At 39.5% G+C, this 20,241-nt stretch overlaps 2 protein-coding genes and 1 long non-coding RNA gene across 3 annotated transcripts in view; 1 reads left to right on the forward strand and 2 right to left on the reverse strand.

The window, feature by feature from the left end:
• Positions 1-279: 279 nt before the first annotated feature.
• On the forward strand, positions 280-2,760 carry LOC138038301 (uncharacterized). The gene is made up of 2 exons (XR_011130219.1): positions 280-746; positions 2,032-2,760. It is a non-coding gene; the product is annotated as an uncharacterized lncRNA (long non-coding RNA).
• A 6,609-nt stretch (positions 2,761-9,369) lies between these two features.
• LOC138038337 (transcriptional repressor p66-alpha-like) lies at positions 9,370-18,755 on the reverse strand. Its single transcript, XM_068884143.1, has 3 exons — positions 17,451-18,755; positions 16,879-17,056; positions 9,370-12,123 (listed from the first exon to the last, which is right to left on the reverse strand). The coding sequence occupies exons 2-3, from the start codon at positions 17,052-17,054 to the stop codon at positions 10,047-10,049; spliced, it is 2,253 nt and encodes a 750-aa protein (XP_068740244.1). The 5' UTR covers positions 17,055-17,056; positions 17,451-18,755; the 3' UTR covers positions 9,370-10,046.
• Positions 18,756-19,648: 893 nt separating this feature from the next.
• Positions 19,649-20,241, reverse strand: part of LOC138038342 (MAU2 chromatid cohesion factor homolog) — a 24,344-nt gene continuing 23,751 nt past the window's right edge. Inside the window, exon 21 of the mRNA XM_068884154.1 lies at positions 19,649-20,241. This exon is cut by the window's right edge and continues 386 nt beyond it. The gene's annotated coding sequence lies outside the window, so the exon portion shown is untranslated.

Here is a 20,241-nt window from a genome sequence, read left to right on the forward strand (position 1 = left end):
AAAGTTGCATGGAAGTGGACTGCAGAAAAGCAAGCCAGAAATGATAGAGAGTTCGGTTGTGGGTTCCTGGTTCGGTATTTCAAGGGATGCTAGCAAAATCTTGTCAATATTCACATGTGGTGAATTGAAGTTACGGTTCGATGTTCTAGTTGATTTGAAAAAAAAGCCATACTAGGAAACTTTTGTCTTGTAAGAGAACGAAAAAACAGATGGAAGAACTGGTTCGGTAACGTCCTGTCACAGTTTTCGGACAAAACAATAGCATGGGCTACCTGTGCCACGCATTTGCGGAAAAGGCCCTATGGGAAATGTTGTTGTGGCCGAAGATATCATCACCTGTGGATAGTTTCTATAAAGTGATACTATGACTTTACAGCCGTGGGGAACAATAACAAAACCTCCCTTCGAACTAGGATATCAAAAACTCCATGCCGAAGAAATAGAAAACATTGTAGAACGATTGAGCAGACCAAAGACGACACCCGCGCAAGGCAAAAGGCGACCACGACCAGCCATTGAAAAGCGACAACTTTCCAAAGATGAAATAAACGCCATGGTTGCTAGACTAGCAGACAGAGAAACAAATTTTGCTAAGACACCGGATACGCAAAGAATTCATCGATTCAAGAAGGAATGGGGTGCTTCTCTTAATTCTTACGCTTGGAATGGATGTAATCATCAAGCCATACTTTGCGGAGAGGAGAGTCCGTGACTTTGCCATCACCATCAGTGATGAAGATAATTTGGTTGGTTTTGGACGACTTTTGCTTCGACTTTCGCAGCATTTCACAAGTGCAAATTCTTCAATAAATTCTGAAATACACGAATTTCATTTCTTAGCTTCGACAAATGATTTGTTGGCAACCAAACAATTTTGTATTTCTATGCATGACGAAATATTAAACGCAAGGCTGTCGCGACCTTTTGTTTACAAAGACCTCAATGTTTTGCAAGAATATTTTTGAACCATGCGTAATTCAGATTTGGGAATATTTTTGTCTGCGTTTTGAAGAATTTGCGGAGCCGGGGTATTTTGCAGAACGCCGAATGTATAATTCTTTTTAGTGGTTGCCCGGCAACCACGGCTTAAATTACAGTGAATGTATGGGAATTTTGCCGACTTTTAACCATTATAAATCCTTTAAGGTCTGACGATTGTGGATAGCGAGAATACCTCACAAAAAGGCACTTCTATTGAGGTTATTTTCGTGAAGTATGACGATCAGAATCAAGCTATAACGACCGTAAATTGTAATATAAATTTCATGTAAACCGTTGTAAACAAAATTATGCAAATTTTCCACGAAATTTGAGGCGACATGAGGAGATTTGTAATATCTAATTTTCAGACGTTGTGCCTTGTGCAATGATCTAATTTTCCGTTGAGTGAATGAGATTAATAAAACGACTAAAAATATTTTAAGAAAATTGAAATCTGCCTGTTTGCAACGGAGTTATAAAGGTTTGAATTCGGACAAAATCCCATACATTCACTGTAATTTAAGCCGCATTTGCCCCCCAACCAATATGGCGTCAGAAACCGTGAAAATCAAAAGGTCTGTTGTGGCATATATTACATGTAACATTTATCACCGTCAAATACATGCACCGATTTTAAAACTTTCGACTTTGGGTATTCGGCGTTCTGCAAAATACCCCGGCCGAAATCTTCGTTCTTTTACGAAACCATGTTACTACATTTTCGGGAATAAGTATTTTTATAGCAAATTGTTATTACGTGTAAAAGGTATCAGTGTTGCGTGCCAAAGAAAATATGGTTTATTGTATCTGTCTCACCTTTGCCACATTTATGACGTAAATCTGTTGGTCATGATTGGCATAAGCAAACTCAATAATGTCTGTATCTTTAAGGACCCTTTGTTAGGACAAAAGAACTTATTAACGGTAAGTTTATAATTCGTCTGAGTATGTTGCTTGTTGTTACGCTTGAGGAGCCATCAAAACCACCACTCGATAACGAGAATCATTTTTTTGACATCAATTCTTACGTTACCTATTTTGTGATTGTAGTCGCCAGTGTGGAGCAGGCTTTGATGCTCGTAGTGCATTGTGTGGTGACAGTCTGCAACCTTGTCAAGCAGCTGCAGAATTCAAATCAGCACCAACATGGCAAATAAGTCGTGGGGAACCATCACACATCCAAGGGAAAGTCACCCACATTTTCGAATGGGATACCGAACGCTAACCGTCAGCGAGATCCGGCGGATGGTCGACAGACTTTTCGTACGTGACTGGACGAGCCGCAACGAACGAAAACAGTTAAAACCCAATCGGAGAACGAAAGTAGAACCCGCTGAAATGGGAAGCGAGGAAATAGAAAAGATGGTGGACAGACTAACAATAAATGGCGACAAGAGAGCAACAGATAGTAACCGAACTGGTTCGATGAGTGAACAGGGTATAGTAAACACCTTCGCGTGGAAAGGATGGAGTTAATTAAATCAGACTGCTTACGGTCCGTGTCCATGGCAACGCAGTGTCTACTGCACAAACAAAAGCTTGTGAAGCGAACTTATGTAAAACGAAATGTGTGGAAATACTGCTTTTACACACCCCGTATAAGTAGATGTTATTATTGGTAATATTGAACACGTCCTCGTTAGTTTTACAGTGTCATACGGTAATGTAATTGAAGCGGGAGATGTCAAGCGCGAACGAAAAGGGAAGCCGCGCGTGGCGTTCATGCGTGACATCTTGTAAGCTGTTGTTTGTATCACATTAAAACTCTGTTTCTTTGGCCATCGTAGCTTGATAACAAATAACGCTCGAATAGTAGCGGTAAACGTGGTTAAACCAATGCATTTTATCAAGTCTTGGAGTTTTGTATGCTAACCGCTTAACCGTTACTTCACAAATATGAGCGAAGTGATCTTCGCATTTAACTGGACAATTGTCTCTTATAGTCACCTGAAAAATTCAGATTAATCACTATCCACTGGATAACTCAATTGGTTTTGCTAGTGTTTAGAGCGGTTTTCGTGTCGAAAGTTATTAGCGAATTACTTTGGTTTTGCATCTACTTCACTCAGTGATTGGTTGAAAGTTCTCAGGCCACTTTTTCAACCAATCAGAAGTGAAAGCAAAACCAATCGTGGCTCGCGCGTGTTTGAGTGCACGTTTTCCCGCGCTTTGTGTCGGCGACGTGTAATTAGTTCGAGTTTTGATTGGTTTACTGGATTGTCTCCGTCCTTTTTGATTGGCCAAAGTAATTACTTTGGTTTTGGTGAAAACCTCTCTATCCGCTGGATAGTGATTTAATTATCAGGCCCCAGTTGTTCAAACGATGGATAGCGCTATCCGCCGGATAAATCACTATCCAGTGGATAAGTCATAGCAAAACCAAGTGCGTTATCCAGTGGATAGTGATTTATCCGGTAGATAGCGTTATCCACCTTTTGAACAACTGAGACCAGGTGGATAATTTTAACCACCTTTTGAACAACCGAGGTCAGGTGGCTTCATCGGGGTTCCAACCCATGACCTCTGCGATACCGGTGCGATGCTCGGATCAACTGAGCTATGAAGCCACAAAGTTGGGAGTAGGCCACAGGGAAGGATCTTATGGGGGAGTACACCCCCCTCCTGAGATGGCCTGCGGCTTTCTAATACAATTGGTATTCTGCAAAAAAAAAAAAACTCACCAGTCAGCTATCCCATTCCTTAGTGGGCACCCCCTCCTAAGAAAAATCCTGGATCTGTCCCTGGGTCATTAATAGTTGGGCTGATGTGTTCCCGTGAAAGGACTTGATGAATGAAATGAATGTTTACAAATAAAGGGATTTTTCAAATACTGTAACTTGTAATTGGTCCAAACCAAGTTTAAGTGCCATCTTTTAACCAACCAACCATACACAGAACGAAGGGGGTAGTTTCTAAAGCAACTGTGGTGCTGCGTCGGTGAGGAAGTAGTAAACAAAAATTTGGTTTTATCAACGGAGTTGATAATGTAAATTGGCCACCGTACAGAGATTCTGAAAGCTGACGTTTCGAGCAAATCGCTCTGACGAAGGGTTAACGCTCGAAACGTCAGCATTTAGAATCTCTGTACGGTGGTCAATTTACAATATCAACTCCGTTGATAAAACCAAATTTTTGCATACACTGAACGTACTTGTAATTTTCCATCATTTTTCCGAGTTTAGCGTAAACTGCTTTTTTGTTTCTGGCTCCGGATTGGTTCATTTGACGATTAGCCGTGATTTACGCCAGAGTATAATACTGGTTGTGGCTTTGATGCGCAGATGGTGTACTGAGGGGACTTCTCTTTCACCCGAGCTTATATTTACTCCGGCGGGCGGGTGTAAATTTTGACCTCAATATAAAAGAAATTTCACACCTGCCTAATCATTAACAATAATTATTACACATAACATGAGAATTTTATTCCATAAAGCTCACTTGTACAAATCTATACGCTATATTTTCACATGTGAAAAAGGCCTATACAGCCAATCAGAATGGCGTACAGCTATTTCACATGTGGAAGTATAACCAATCAACGATAGCGTAAAGGCGTTTCCATGCCAATCACTCGTGCATCTCGTGCAAATCGTGCAAATCGTAGTTGTTTTTGAATTAAATCAAATTTGCATTTGGTTTTATTGTTAGTGAGTTTTTGTTTCTAATTCGCGTTGAGAGAACTATTTTAATGAAAATTCTCATGTTATGTGTAATAAACAGTTCACGACATAGAAAGTGCTTTGTACGGGGTTTTATTCACTCGTTGTTTGTGTCAAAAACCCTCACTCGCTCGTTCCTCGCTCGTTCGGGTTTTTGACACAAACAACTCGTGAATAAAACCCCGTACGCCGCACTTTCTATGACGTAAACTATATTTATTCACCGAGGTGGGAGTGCTAGGAGAACTGATAATTGTTTTATATACGCAAAAAAATCCTTCCACTGAAACGACTACAAATTACGGAAAGTCATATTGCATCTCGCAGGGCTGCTTTTTGGTAAATATTACTAAACTAATTACTTCCGAATAAGCCAATCAGAATGCGTTGAAAGCATTATTCACTGGTGTGGTATATTCTAATTAAAAATAAATGAGTTTTGATTTTTGTTAGGCGGGCCCTTACCGTGTTGAAAAACAAACATCCCAGTTATGGACCAATGACAGATTATGGTCTTGTAATGGAAAGCAACTAGTAGCTTGCTCCTCAACCACAAGCTCTTATAACGATGGCTTACGCTGAGGAGCATCGCTTCGCTGCTGAAGATTCAGTTTATCTTCAAATTGAAAATCTGCAAAGAATGCTAGAGGAAACCAACGATTTGTTGCAGTCGTCTCACAGGGATCGAGCACGCAGGCAGCTTCCTCGAGATGAACTGACAGACCAACTCAAAGACATCGAGAACAGCGTGCGTGATACTGGTCACAAAGAAAAACACAAGAGAAGATCGGGGAGCAAGCTTCGTGATAAAACATCAAAGGCGGAAAACCTCCGTTCCTTTGTGGAATGGAGAGCACAGCTCCGAGTTTTATACGACGCACTAGAGGACGCTATTGAAGAACTTTCACGTTTCAACACCAGAAAAGCTCGGCGTGCGGTCGCAGAATTACGGGAACTTAAAAATGATGCCGCAGCAAGTTTGGAGGAAACAGATGAATGGACAGAGGACGACATTGAAAAAATTGTACAAGAGAAAAGTTGTAAAGATATGCCCTCTACGAAAAGCAATTTGAGGTCGATATTGGACGATGCAGAAAGCCTCAGAAGGCTATCACATAAATTGTCCGCTCAAATGAAAAGCGAAGTGCAGAGCCTTAGAAATGAATGCGTTGCTATGGTAAAAGATATGATTGCTATAAACCGCGTTTTGGAAGAGAAAAAGCGTGCCTTGGTTGAATGAAGTGTTAAGGTGTCATGTGACTTAAACTTTGCAAAAGAGACCTGAAGTGTGACGTCATAAAAAAAAATTGAATTTGTGAAATTATGGCATTTTTCGGGGGTATCATGAAAGAACAAGATCCAAGAGGCCTACTCGCCACAAATTAGCATTTCAGGGCAAATAGGCTTTGAGATATTAGCCCAGCTATGCTGTGATGAGTCCATACAAATCCTTCTAAATTTGATTCAGTTCATAGCATTAGGAAGCGAGTCAAATTTAGAAGGATTTGTATGGAGTCATCAGAGCAAAACGGGACTAGTACCTTTTTGCCCCATAATGCTAGTTTTTGGCAACTAGGCCTTTCAGATGTTGCTCTTTCAAAATATCCCAACAAATACCATAATTTGAAAAAAATAATTTTTATGACGTCAACACAAACTCTATTCGTAAGGTTTTGAGAAAACGAATTTGCTCAATTAATCACCGGGTACGTACACTATTTTAAAACAACTGATGGACGTTGCCGGACACTTTAGAGCGGGACCTAATATGTCCCCAGGGTATTACGGCTGGACATCGGTGATGCTCCCAGAAAAGCGCGAGTGGAACTTTTGCTTCAAATTGAAACAAGGAGGAAATTCTAATTGCCAAATGTTCGCGTTAATTGTAATGAGGTCTTCCCACGGCATTTGGGGAAAAAAGTGAACAGTGACAAATTGGAAATGGAGAACAGGGGAACAATGACAAAATATCTTAGAGAAGAAGGAACATAAACAATTTTAGGGATCAAAAAGCTGGAAACAAGTCGGAAAGCAATTTCGTTTTTACTCTGGCATGTACCAATGGGAAGATTAATAAGTGCAACTTAAGAAGTTAGGATTCACACTTTGCTTGGAAATGTATTTATGTCACGACCATAAAATGTTGCCACTTTGATACTTTTTACCCTAACATTTAATAAAGCCTTGAAGAACTTATCCGATACAGTAAATGGTGGAAGAGCTAAATGTATTTATCATGGCTTACGTAACCTCATTGGGTGTTATGTGACACTTTGTCGCAATGCTTTATTGTGTTGTCTTTATTTGTATTAGGGACTTTACGATCTACGACGGCGACGTCGACGAAAACGTCACCTCAAAACATAACTTTGCGCTATCGTAAGTTTCTCGCGGTTAGGCCATCTCGTTCGCGTAGTACAATGTGGGCGGAGTATCCTAAAAATAAATTGGTTCGAGCAGTTTCAGAGTAAAAATAGTGAATTATACATTGACATTTGTGCGCTCGCGTTGTCCTCATAACCTCAAATTTGGTGATTTCAAGTCGTTGTTGTGCAGAGCACCGCACGAATTTGTCATTTAGGGATAACGGCAAAGAAATGTACCAAAATGTAAAACGCACGTGCAGAGCGTGCGGAGCCATTGTTTTTGCTCACTAAACCTATTGTTTTGTAGCGTCGTCGTTGCCGTCGGCGTCGTCGTTTCGTAAGCTCTCTAAATTTGGTGATTTCACGTCGTTGTCGTGCAGAGCACCGCACGAATTGGTGCTAAAATGCGTGCCGCACGTGTATTACAATTGCTTTTCCTTTTATGCAATCATATTGTTGTTTCGTGGCGTTCTCATTGACGACCACGTCGTAAGTCGTAAAGTCCCTATTCATTCGAGTCATACGACCGCCTCTTCGCCCTCTAAATTAAATACCCAACGACTGAATCTTGATTAGTATTTAACAATTAGACCCGTAGCCCGCAAGGGCAGAAAAGGCAATAATAAAGTTAGCAAATGCAGGTTAAAGAAATATTTATTTGGGAATAAAACGAAAGAAAGGGTCACGCTTTTCGCTACTCGAGGACTATTACTAATAGTCCTCTACTAGCGTAGCCAATCAAAATGCAGGATTTGCATTAGTCCACTAGTTGGGTGATACTAATTTCAAGTATTGGCTTGTTATGTTTTGTATTTACATTATATTAGCTTATGTCCAGATTGTTGCAGACTTTTTGCTATACACTACGAGTTATTGTTCAACTGTATTTTTAGTTTTTGTTCTTTTGCGCAGACATTGTTGATGATTCTATGTACTTTTTGATTGAGACATAATAAAGAGGGTTATACACGGCTCGTGTTGACACACCCCATAAGTGGTTGCTTATTACATGATAAACCTTTAAAATTCGGTTGAGCGGGGCAGCGAATTAGAATATAAAGGGTTTTTTTGGAAATAATCCTTATCACAAGGACTTCGACTAGAAAAGTGGAAACAACAACTCATTCAAAACTGACGCCGAAATGTGAACTTCATCTCATAGTTGTACTTTTTGCAGACTTGAAACTCGTGAAATACGCACAGAACTACTTCGAGAAAGAGTTGTACTTGTTCTCGAACTCGTTGCGGGATGCTGATACTCTGCCGACCGACGGCAAGCCAAAACAAATAAAAAAATAGGCACGTATGGCGCTCTAATAGTACACGATGTTGGTTTTGTACCGAGTGTCATTACAGTGCCATGGTAGAAGACATGTGGTTAACTAGTATGATATCATGGGTGACAAATTACTCCTTAATTTAGGCGCGAAATTTCAGCGTTAATTTATAGTTTCACACGTGAGATTCCATTTGACAAAACGCGCGTGAAATCATTTCCTAATTTCAATCGTCGCCATTTGATTACACATACAAATACTAAAACCAAGTGTTATTAGAGTGCCATGGTAGATGTGTTAAAAAAGAAGAAAATTTGAAGAAAATAAAAAGGAATCGAGAAACATTGGCTTCGAGGCTGACATGTTGATCATTTTCAAGTTCCCTTACTACTTTTTTTTCACCACAAGTTTACGCGTGCACTCTGAGCCTCTGACAGCTTTTTAAGACAAAGGTTCACTGAAGTTATCCCTGTCGGGCGGGGTTAGTATGTGGTTGGCTGACCTCAAAATGACTTGCCGTCAGAAACGTAAGACCAAAAATCCTATTTTAACGTTCATCGCCAAAAGGGAAGGGAACGAGACGAGAAATTCATTAGCAGAAAGGGCATGTTCGCAAGCCATGTTTTTCCTTAGCGTTTCAACAAATCGAGGATCAACTGATTGGCTTAAGTTTGTGAATAACAATTAACAGAGTTTAATGTCGTTCGTTCCGCCCCACATAAGATATTTCCAGAAATACAAGAAATTAGATGAAAGCCGATTTCGCTAAACGACAGTCGCAAACACTTCAGTATTCCCCTTCGTCATCACCACTGATGTCTCAGAATATGCTCAATGGCCCTTATTGGAGTTATCAGCGGTTTTGTCACATAAACGAGGTTAAGGGGTCATTTAGTATTGAATTGCCCTGAAGCCTCTTTTGCACAGTTTTAAACAAACGACAACTCCAATAAGGACCATTCCATTAAAGTTCTTCTAAAAAAAAAAAAGTTATATTAATGTTTTTCGTTAAAACTTTTACATGGGGCGGTTCGACTGGATGCATCAAAGCCTATACCCTTCCACAAATAAACATCTCTCGGTATCAACGTTAACTTTTACTTTGTTATATGTACTACATAATAGCGTACCTAAGGTATTTTTTTTTGTAATAAATAATGCGTTTGAAGGTGTCAATTTATTGCAAGTAGAATACTCGCGCTTTTATATGTAATGGAAATAACTATGTACAGACCATTTAATTCCTTTCACATTACTCTAGGCATAGAAAATATGCCTTTCTGAAAACTGAAAATAACGACGATTTCTATTTCAGGTTTTCCAGTCAGCAGAAGGTTTGCTCAAATTTCTGTGTTAAAATAGCAGTTTTTTTAGTACATTAATAATATTTAAAAACCTTTGTTCGTATCTAGACTACTCCTCGCCCCAGTGCATACTGATACTTACAACATAATGTCCATAATGCTCTGACATTTTGATTTTGATCTCTGGGTGACTTGTTACCAATTTAAAACAAAATCGTTTTTAGCTGATTAATTTTCAGGACATGATGACCAATGGTGACCTCTGAAAATCATCTGCTATTTGAACGATGTCGACCCGGGGTTTGATGGTTTTGCACAAAGAGCTTGCTGGGACTCTAGTCACGACACAATCACAGCTCTAATACAATAATAGTTGTTCATACTGTAATGATGATAAACATGAAACAACTACACCATTTCATTTTGACCAAAGTTTCAGTGCATTAGACACAAGGTACACTATATTCTACTTGAACCATATCCAAGAGTTGGTGTTGGCAGAGAGGGTATCATATCAAGCAGATATTGTCTATCAGAGTCTGAAACATAGCTATGGTGATGCTGTGGATTACGAGAACCGGTATGGTGATGTTGGTTCAGGTATGGATGCCACCTTACATCAGCCTGTTGTCGTGCAGCCGCTTCTAGCTCCTGGTGTTGCTGCTGAAGATGCTGCTGTTGCAGCTGGAACAGAAGGGAGCTTGAATGCGGCTGATGGTGGTGATAAAGTGCAGGCTGCACGGCCTGGTGGTGGTGATGCATGATTGGCTGATGGTGCGATAGGTGATGCCGAGGGGGTGCTGGGGCCAGCTGTGGCTGAGGGGATGTCTTTTGTCCTTGGAGGAGAGGTTTTGGAGCAATAGCAGGGTTGTCATTCATCTTTTGCTCTATCTCTTGCTCTTGTTTCAGCGCCTTCAGGAAAGCTGCCTTCAATCGAGCAGTGTGCTCAGCTTTTAGCTCCTTCTTCACATTGACAGTGCTACACTTTTCACATACAGTAGCTTCCGTAAATCCACTGTCCTGTTTCTTTGTCCAGGAGGGAGAGAAGTCTGTGTTGCAGCGAGAACAAATTTTGGGGTTTACAACCTTCTCTTGAAGAGGTGCACCTGATTTCTTACTTTCTTTCTCAGCCATAACATTGACAACAGCCTCAAGACCAACTAGGACCATAAAATCTGGACTTCCAAGGCTTGGAATAAAGGACCATTCAGGGGGAGGAGGCTTTGGTGGAGGAATCTGAAGGAGGGTTCTCTCCAACTGTTTCCGTAAGGCCATCTTGGCAGCTGCCTGTTTGCCACCGACACTTTGCGGATTTGTATTTGGCAAATGGTGTTGAAATGACACATACCCACTGCTGACAGGTAGGCTACTTACATTTTGTGCTCTGACAGGAGTGGGACGCAATGGCGCAGGTTGGTTAGGTGCAGAATATACTGGACTACCACGGCCTTGAGGGTAAAGTGGTGTTGGCTGAATTAGATTGGCCATACACGTAACAACATTCTGAAGATTAGCAATGGCCGAAGAACCATGTTTCGACTGGGATGACTGTTGGTGCATCGACTGTTGGTGAACAGCAAATTCTTTCAGAGTTTGGGCAGCGGAACCTACAAATTTGGTTGCACCAGTATTGGAAGGTGGTTCTTGAGGTCCACCACTTCCTTTAGGTAGCAGTCTTGGTTGACCTAATACATCCCTTGGTGGGTGAAATGTCGATGAAGCTAGCACTGTTGATGCCTTAAGAGGTGGTGGAGGTGGAAGGTTCAGACCTTTCTTTGGAGGCATCTGAGTGGACGATTTCAAGTTACTCTGAGGGGCTGTTGTTAGTGATTTCTCAGAGACATTTTCTTTTTGCAGTTTGGAATTGCCCTTCACATCATTTTGGGCAGCATGCAGTTTCTTCAACAAGAGAAGCTTAGCTTCCTCTTGTCTCAGTTCATTTCTAAGATGTGCAATCAATTTTTCCTTTGCTTGCAGGTCATCATCATTATCATCAGACAGAGGAGAATCAGGCCTTGAAACACTGTTGACATCACCATTTGTAAGAGAATGATCGACTTTGCCCTCACCATTTATTCGCTTTTTGCTGTCCGTAGAGGTCAGTTTAGGTACTTTTAAGAACTCAACAATACTCTCTCTTGCTCTGTGAGTTATGAGGGGCCTCTTCTCAACTCCATTTGCATTAGCAGACAATGCAGAGGTTTCATTACAACTTGCAGTTTCTTTCTTCTGTAATTCCTTCACAGAGCTCAGACCCAACTGTGCCAGAAGATCTTCTTGTGAGATGCACTCATCAGAATCGCAGTCTGACTTTGCATTCAATTCAGTGTTTTCCTGGTTCGAAGTTGGTTTACTCGACTCTTGACTCAATTGGGAAGTTCTCTGTTGATTAGGTAATTCATCTTCTGCAATAGACTCCCCATCTTCAATGGGTTCTTCCTTCACGACTGGTTCACTTGCACCTTTCTTCTGCTCTTTGTCCGAATCATCATCTGACGAAGATGAAATTACCACAACTGATTCACCATCCTTAGGTCTGCAAAGAAGAAAATCACATTTGAGTCACACAAGCATAAAATAAAACAAAATACATTGGAAAATATGCCACTCTTAACAAAGCAAAGAAGGAAAATTGGCATTTTGTTAAATAGGAAGAAAACAAGAACTCTAAGAGCATCAAGAGCACTGTTCTCAAAAGACATAGCTTGAAACAATGACACCTAGGTTTTTATGCGTCTTCTGGGTAAAAGTGTTGATGAGTGAAGAACAGTGATAAAACCTGCCTTACTCACAGCTGTAAGACAATTTAATGGTTTAAGTTTTACTGGTACTAAGTTTTACAATTTAATGTTTCACTAGCATTTAGCAATGCACTTTGTACCCACCATGGAGTAAAAATATGAAAAATAGAGGGTTTTCTTTCAAATATAGGAGAAAATGGGAGGGACTCAAAATAATAACCCATCATAGTTGGAAATGAGACTAGACATGGTGTACTACTATGCATTGGTTGTAAACATCAGTGGTTTCAGCAAGTATCGTCAGCCGATGAAAAGCACTGGCTGTACTAACATCAGGGAAGTCAAATACTTTTCTCTAATTTAAAGTAATTAACGAGAGAATCTTTCAAAGATGACTTAACAATTTATTTTGACAATAGAGTGGTAAAGTGTGACGTCACAAATATTTAAAATTATGAAATTATGGGATTCATTAAGATCTTCAGAAATTACATGATGAAGAATGGCCATTTGCCAAAAATTAGCATCTTATTGCAGTTTGGGGATGAGATATTGGCCCTTTCATGCTACAGTGACTCCATACAAATCCTTATAATTTTGTCTTTGTTCTAAACGGTTTAGAACCAAGACAAAATTACAAGGATTTGTATGGACTTACTGAAGCATGGAAGGGCTAATATCTTACCCCCATATTGCAACCATATGCTGATTTTTGGCAAGCGGTCATTCTTGATCATGTACTTTCAGAATATCTCAGTAAATCCCATAATTTCATAAATTTAGTTTTTGTGACGTCATTACTTTACCACTCTATGACAACACTCGGATACTCTAATCAAACCAACCGCCAACTATCCAAACAAATCTTGATGGAATTAAGCCCTCTGCACAAATGTAGCCCTGAGAAGGACTGTTGTTACAGCTGACATTTCAACAAGACCATGGCTTACCCGAGAGACAACCACTGACATCATATTTTAGCTGACCAGTCAGCTCAATGACCATCTGGAGTATTAATTGTATTCAAGCAACTGACTGCACATTCTCACTTGACTAAGAAAATGATCTTGTTTCAGGTTGTTGAAATACAGGAGTCACCAAATTCAATCAACGTGTACCACTCAAGGATTCAAACCATTTTCCACTTACAAACCTAGCAAAGCATGCCCACAGAAAAATTGGGCCAAGAAAAAGCTTCTTATCCAAACAATAACACTTCACATGCCAAAGGAGAACAACGAGTTTGGTCAGTTGGTTTTTTTCTGTCAGGCTGTTTTTCAAGTGTGTTAAAGAATTACCTTTAAGGGCCAGTAATACGGGCAAAATTGTTCCTGCAACTTGTCGCGCAACAATGCTGCGTTGCAAGTTGAGATTGTTTGTTGCTCCCATTATTAAAGTACACGTCGCTTTTACTTTTTGCAACATGAAAATAGGTTGCACAAGAAGGTGGTAATTACGCACAACAAACCATCTCAACTTGCAACACAACATTGTTGTGCAACACGTTGCACAAAAAAGGTTGCCCATATTGCCGGACCTTTACAGAATAACTTAGAAATAAATCAGTTCTGGAATAGTTTAAAATACTGGCTTGATTATAATATAAAGTAAATTAAACATAATGCAGGAAATAATAGTATTATTTGATCACCAACAAGTCTTCATCTCTATTGATCCGCAGAGACACGATAAGAAAATCTCAGCCTGGTGGTTGTCTATGAATGCTTCTTCAATAATGTGTGGTTCCAGAAAATATCCATACCCCCACCACGGAAGACAATTGGAAATTCCGAGGGAGAGGGGGGGTTAAAGGGCAGTAATTTCCAAGGGGTAGGGGGGTTTCGTGGGAAACTACTTTTCCAAAGGGTCACGAACCACATACAAAATACTGAAAGCAACATACGATCGATCTGAAGCACAAAACACACTATCGGACGATGTTTTGAAACAAAAGTCAGTTTTGAGATAAAGTTAATACTATTAGCTTCAATGTTTCCGTTTTTCTTCGAGTTAGCTAGCGCTACAATCTCCCGAAGCTAAGAACAATGTGTCTTTCATTTGGGACGGATTCAAACATTTAAAGTGGCGATCTCAACTGGAGTCTCGTCCCCAGACTTCCACGTTTGTCTCTTTTTTGTTGAACCAACACTTCCGTTCACTAGAGTATCACTTTTCGCTACCTTCACATGCAGTAAACACATTTTTAATAGGATTTATGTTTTACTGGGGGTAGTAACTCATTGAAAATGCGATAAGACGCAAGTTCCCACCATCTCAACGCTTGTGTGCAACAACATTTTCTTTTTTGTGGGTGGCATTTAGACCACGGACAGGAACCGGGAGTCAAGTTTTCTCTTCTTTGAGTAAACGCAATATTTATTGCGGCATCGGGAAACGATTGTTGAGGTTCAGTTCGTTATGTCAAACTGGAAATTCTAAAACAGGAGTTTGACTACTCATTGGAGGAAGTAAATCGCGCCAAAAACCATAACAGTCGCCCTTTCGCTTCCATCCGTGGCTCAAAGGCAAGCAACAGTGAGGCTGTGTGTCATTTACTGGCGAGAAGGACTGCTGGAGAGTCAGTAAATTTGAAGACTGCACATAAATCGCCATATCTAAGTTTACAAATATGATGGATTATTTTGGCATCAATAATATTCTTCGTAAAACAATCGCCTTTGTGACGACATTCACGAAACCTACCGCGTCAACATGTGTGGTCCCTAAATATTAAAGAATCAACCTGAAGAAACTGACAAAATGTGTAGACAACTAGGAACCTTGTAAGTTTCTGTTTTATTTACTACAGCTTGCGAAGTTGTTTAAGCGAGTGAAATGTTCTCATCGAAGTTCGCACAAAAACGTGAAACAGTCGACGTGCAACCCAAATGTTTAAGCTTTGTAAAGTTGATAGCGCACAAGCTGAAAGTTTAGCTGGATAATGAGCTTAACAAAGCGTTATATTTTTCTAAAAGTTAACCTTAATGTTTACACTGTTGTAATAAAATTCTACCGCAATTACGTAACTAAATCACTTTCGTTTTTATAAGTAAAAAAATTCTGGAAATTCCTGAGGGGAGGGGGGTCATGAAAGACCCCCCTGGAACGGAAAATCCTAGGGGGAGGGGGGGTGCAAATCAAAATGTCTTCCGTGGTGGGGGTATGGATATTTTCTGGAACCACACAATGTGAAAAGAAGCCGGATGGCTGTTGTCATGGTACTCTACAGCACAGTTAGGTAACAGAGATTACATTTTTTTAAGTTTTTGCCTCCTTTTCAAACAAGATATCTCCTGCAAAAACCCTCTGACAACTCTGCTTTTTAACTTTTAAAAAGGGTAGTTTTCAAGATTCACTAAAGTGTTCACAGTTGACAGTGACTGTTTTAAATAAAGTTGCCATCATACTGTGGGTTGTACACTATGGCATGGCTACATTAAACATGATCTTACAGTAGGTCTCTGAGGAATAAAAGCTTTGCAACATTAACAGCAAATGACATTCTTTTCTTGAAATAAGCTTCTTACTTTTGCTACTCAAGTGATCTCTAAGTGCTTCATACAAACTGTCACACCTCTTGACATCTGCCTACTCATTATGTTTTAAGTAAATTACATGTATGTTCATCTTGTGCATTTCAAATTCAAAATACCACCTGAAATAATCAAAGCCCCAGGAAGATATTCCCTTTGCCACAAAATTGGTTGCCGAATCTAAATTAAGAGGCAAAGATCAAACTTGATCTTTCTCTAAAAACAATGACTATTAGTGTATATCTTTTAACACTAAGCAATAAAATATAAGATGAAGAAAGTGAAGTCTAATGAGAAGGATACGGAAAATCCAGAGAAGCAAAATGCAATCAACTGAGACAAAATTAAACCTTTGTGATGTACAAATGTTGATGCATCAATAAAAGTAATTGACCTGGGCTGAAACAGAAAGTGCCAATGGTTGTTTCTTCAAGATGTTTTAATGATTTCACACTCCATTTTAACGGAAAAGAATGATCTTTTGTGGAAATGATAGATGATTTACCCACTCTGACAAGCCTTTCAGTGAAAACAAAAACCCAAGAAAGAGACAAGCTACAAGTGCTTTTTGGTGCAACAAATTTCTAGATTATTTAAGGACTCAAAACTCAGCCTCAGAACGCTTTCAAAGAATATCTCATAAAAACCGCCACACAGAAATAAAAAATTCACAAAAGATTATAAATCTCGTGAGATCAGTAGACTCATTTGATGGAATAAAATCAAGGATCGAAAACAGGGAAAAAGAGAACCAGAAAGAGAAATACAGCTTCAAGTCTTTATAAGGTCACAAGAGCATCAAGCCGAACAGTTAAATCTGGTGATCCCCATAAACCAAGAAACGAACTAACTTCAAGAGGAAGTCGACCATATGCTTTCAAGAGCTTTGGTGAAACACGTGCCACAAAAATTAAATCTGTGCGCTAAAAATTCTCTGTAATGTCTAAAAAGGCAGATTTCAGACCAAATAATGTGGCAATTTTTTTTCTGTTTCAATCGATGTAAAAGATCACTTACTTTTGCTCCTTGTTCGGCTCGATCGTTTTTTCTTCGGCGATCATGTCATCATTATTCGATTGAACAGGTTCAATAGATGTACATGTCCGGCTTACATCGCCTTCCTCGCCGACTTCAGCACTGTTTGGTGACAATTTTAAACGTTTCGAGCCTTTAGCTACAACTTCTGATGCCATTCCTGGATAACATAAGGATAATTCTCGTTAGAACTTGACATCCCGACGCAACCTTTTTTAGAATTTATAATCAAAACAATGAAATGATCCTCATATAAAATTGCCGGCAAATCGTTGAAACAGCGGCCTCTCCACGCGTCACACAAGCTAAATAGATCTTCCTTTCCTTCAGCTTGAAACAAAACTAAAGTATCTATTTACCAACTTTCGAGGAATACTCATTGTAAGCGAGGGAATTCGGTAAAATACCTTACTCAGCGTAATACAATTTGGCGCCAGCCGTACGATGGCTGAGAGGGCATAAAACGAAAAGCAACTCACTGCCGATTCCAAAGCTGTTAAAACGAATTTTACCATATTCCACCGCCAGCAAACATAACCCTTAACCACAAATACCTTGTTATTCGCCGGGAAACTCCACATTCAAAAGATTGCGTTCCAACTCGCCAGACGAACGTGACCGACTCGAGGACGAGGCTACCACCGAATATAATTTGTGCAGCGAATAGTGAAAAAAGCCTTGTTATTTAGTATGCTTCTAAGACGTTGGGCGATGGTTGGGCTGGCTATGATATCTCTGTCTTTGCTCTTCAAAACGATTGAGACCTTTCCTTGAAAGAAGGAGGTTTTAATAAGGTCAGCGACTTTCAGGAACCCACAGCAATCGAAGTTTCTTTCATTTGTCGGCCATGTGGTGTTTGCAACGAGGAACAAACACAAAATGGCGGTGTAAAGAATATGTCGACTGTGACCTTCCGTCAATGAACTAGGGCACCAGTTCAACTGTGAAACTTCCGAGCAGGTTATACTTGAAGGTCGCACCGAAAATCCTCGTTAATGTCTCTTTTTCCAGCAACAAAGTATTTGGGATTTTCGAGCAAGAGCTAGGGGCGGGAACATGAAATCAAACGCCACAACCCTGATGGACAGACGAGTGCACGAAAAGTCGTCTCCCACACCCGCAGCGTTGAAAAGCGACAACCTGTCAATCAATTACGGCTTCGACCAATGAAAATCCAGAGTACGTTATCAGAGCGACCTGTTGCCTGGGCAACGAAAGTTGTACTGCATAGAAGATGACGTAGCCACTTTGACATCCGGGAAACTGGTCAAACCGGTTATACAAGTTTGTGTGCAGGTGCTGTTGGCAGCACTTGTGACGTTTACTAATCCACTTGTGATGACACTTTTTGATTGGTTGCTTGTCAGTGGGTAATTGTCGATGGGCTCTGAGAGGCTTTCAAAACAATTGGCTGTAATGTTGCCTTGTAACAAACAAAGAAATAGCCGAGAATTGTGCTCCTATCACTTAAGTAACAATGTAGGAATTAGAGAAGGGGGTGTAGCTCTGGTCATGTACCATATGGTACCTTCTTCACGGTGTATGAAAAAAAGGTGATTCCCCTCTTTTAATTGTCAGTTGCATTCCCTTCAATTATTGAATATTGGTAGAAAGCTACACATTCGGCCATGCTGCACTGCATTAACCCGATTGTTCAAGGTGTCCCCATCTAACCAGTGTTTCTCGCTAGCGTGTAATGTACACTTCTCTGGGCGAGCGCAAAGCCTATACAAGTATTCATTTCGCTAAAATTCCAGCATTCTTCTGATGTCTGGTTGCGAGGTTGAGAATAAGCACAAGACATCCGGATTAGACTAGAATTGAAAGTTAAAAAAAAAAGACAAAATCGGCAAGTAAATTTATGCTAAATGCCTTATCAGCGAACAAACAATAATTTATTATTATTTCCTGTCAGTGATATTTCACGCGTGATTGATTACTTCTCATCAAACAAAAAATCGTTGAGTTCAAAAATCTGTACTTCGTGAAATGTTAGGAAAAGATAGTATGGTTTGCCAAGGTTGATTGTAGAAAAGAAGCATCTACAAATGTTTCGCTAATAGAAAGATGCGGATCATATTGCTATTGTGCAAGCTAAAATAAACAGTGTTTCCAATGTGATACGAGAAACATGACAGCAATTGTTGACAAGAAACTGGGCCACATCTGAAAAAGTGGTTGTATGAGTCAAGTTGAACGTTTGACAAAGGAAATGTGGAAAAACAAAACCAACATTCGCCGAATGGTTGCCGACTTTAAAAGTTCATACTGTTTCTTACAAATCTTGGTAATTTTGAGAGTTGATGTGATAATTAATAAATAAAAATGGAATGAGTTTAAGACTGATAACTTAATTTCTGCCAAAAAAATCATTGCATGTCTAAGAAACCAACACCAAAACAAACGTTTCATTTGAATCATTCACAATATTACAATCTGATAAAGGCAAAACTAAAATATCTATTTTTACATTTAAATATAAACAATGGATTTCTGCACCTCACAAAATAAAAACTGCTCTCCCTCTAACCAAGACTTTATTGGTGATGACCACTGTTAACCAACAATTCTTACCACTATGGTCAGTACTTTAATATCATACAAAATCACTCTGTCTTTTTATTGGAAATGGGATAACAATATGTCTGAAAATTTCCAGAAACTACAGGTTTCATTGATCTGTAGGTTTTTTGCCACTTGAATGCACCACTTTTGGCTAAAAATTAAAACAAATCAGAAAATTGCCAAACTATTCACATTATAATAATTTATTTCCACACTGTTAACATCACATCTTCTTTTTCATCACATGAAACTAATACTATCATGTTAACACCTAGTTTTCGTTATAATGAACCTGTACAAAATATGACTTGTATAATCATGAAAATAATGGCATCATTGATAACTCATCTAAATGACACTATCATATTGTGATAGCTGTTTTTAATTTTTCTCAAGAAATCCTTCTAAAAAAACAAAATGAATGATCTGTGCAGCTTATGGCAATTAAAAGCTTTCTGATGGTACAACGTAGGAATTCCAATGCCCAGTAAAAAATTCTGTCATTTTGTCTAATGCACCTATCATACCCATTCTGACCCTAGAGTCCACATTTCAATCAATGGTTTTGTTTTTCAATGCTGCTAATTGCTGTAATAGACTGCATCAAAGATCCTGAGATGTGATTGGTAGATTTCAATCCACTTTGTCAAATTTTGGTTTGATCAAAGGAGTGAGTACAAAGACAAAACAGTTGTTTGAAAGTTTAACCTTAAGTCTATATGAACTATGCAAGTGAATACTCTGTAATGTGCAATAATAATTATTGGTGGTAGTTTGATT

This window comes from Montipora capricornis, chromosome 2, assembly GCF_036669925.1.
Source record: "Montipora capricornis isolate CH-2021 chromosome 2, ASM3666992v2, whole genome shotgun sequence".
NCBI lineage: Eukaryota > Metazoa > Cnidaria > Anthozoa > Scleractinia > Acroporidae > Montipora > Montipora capricornis.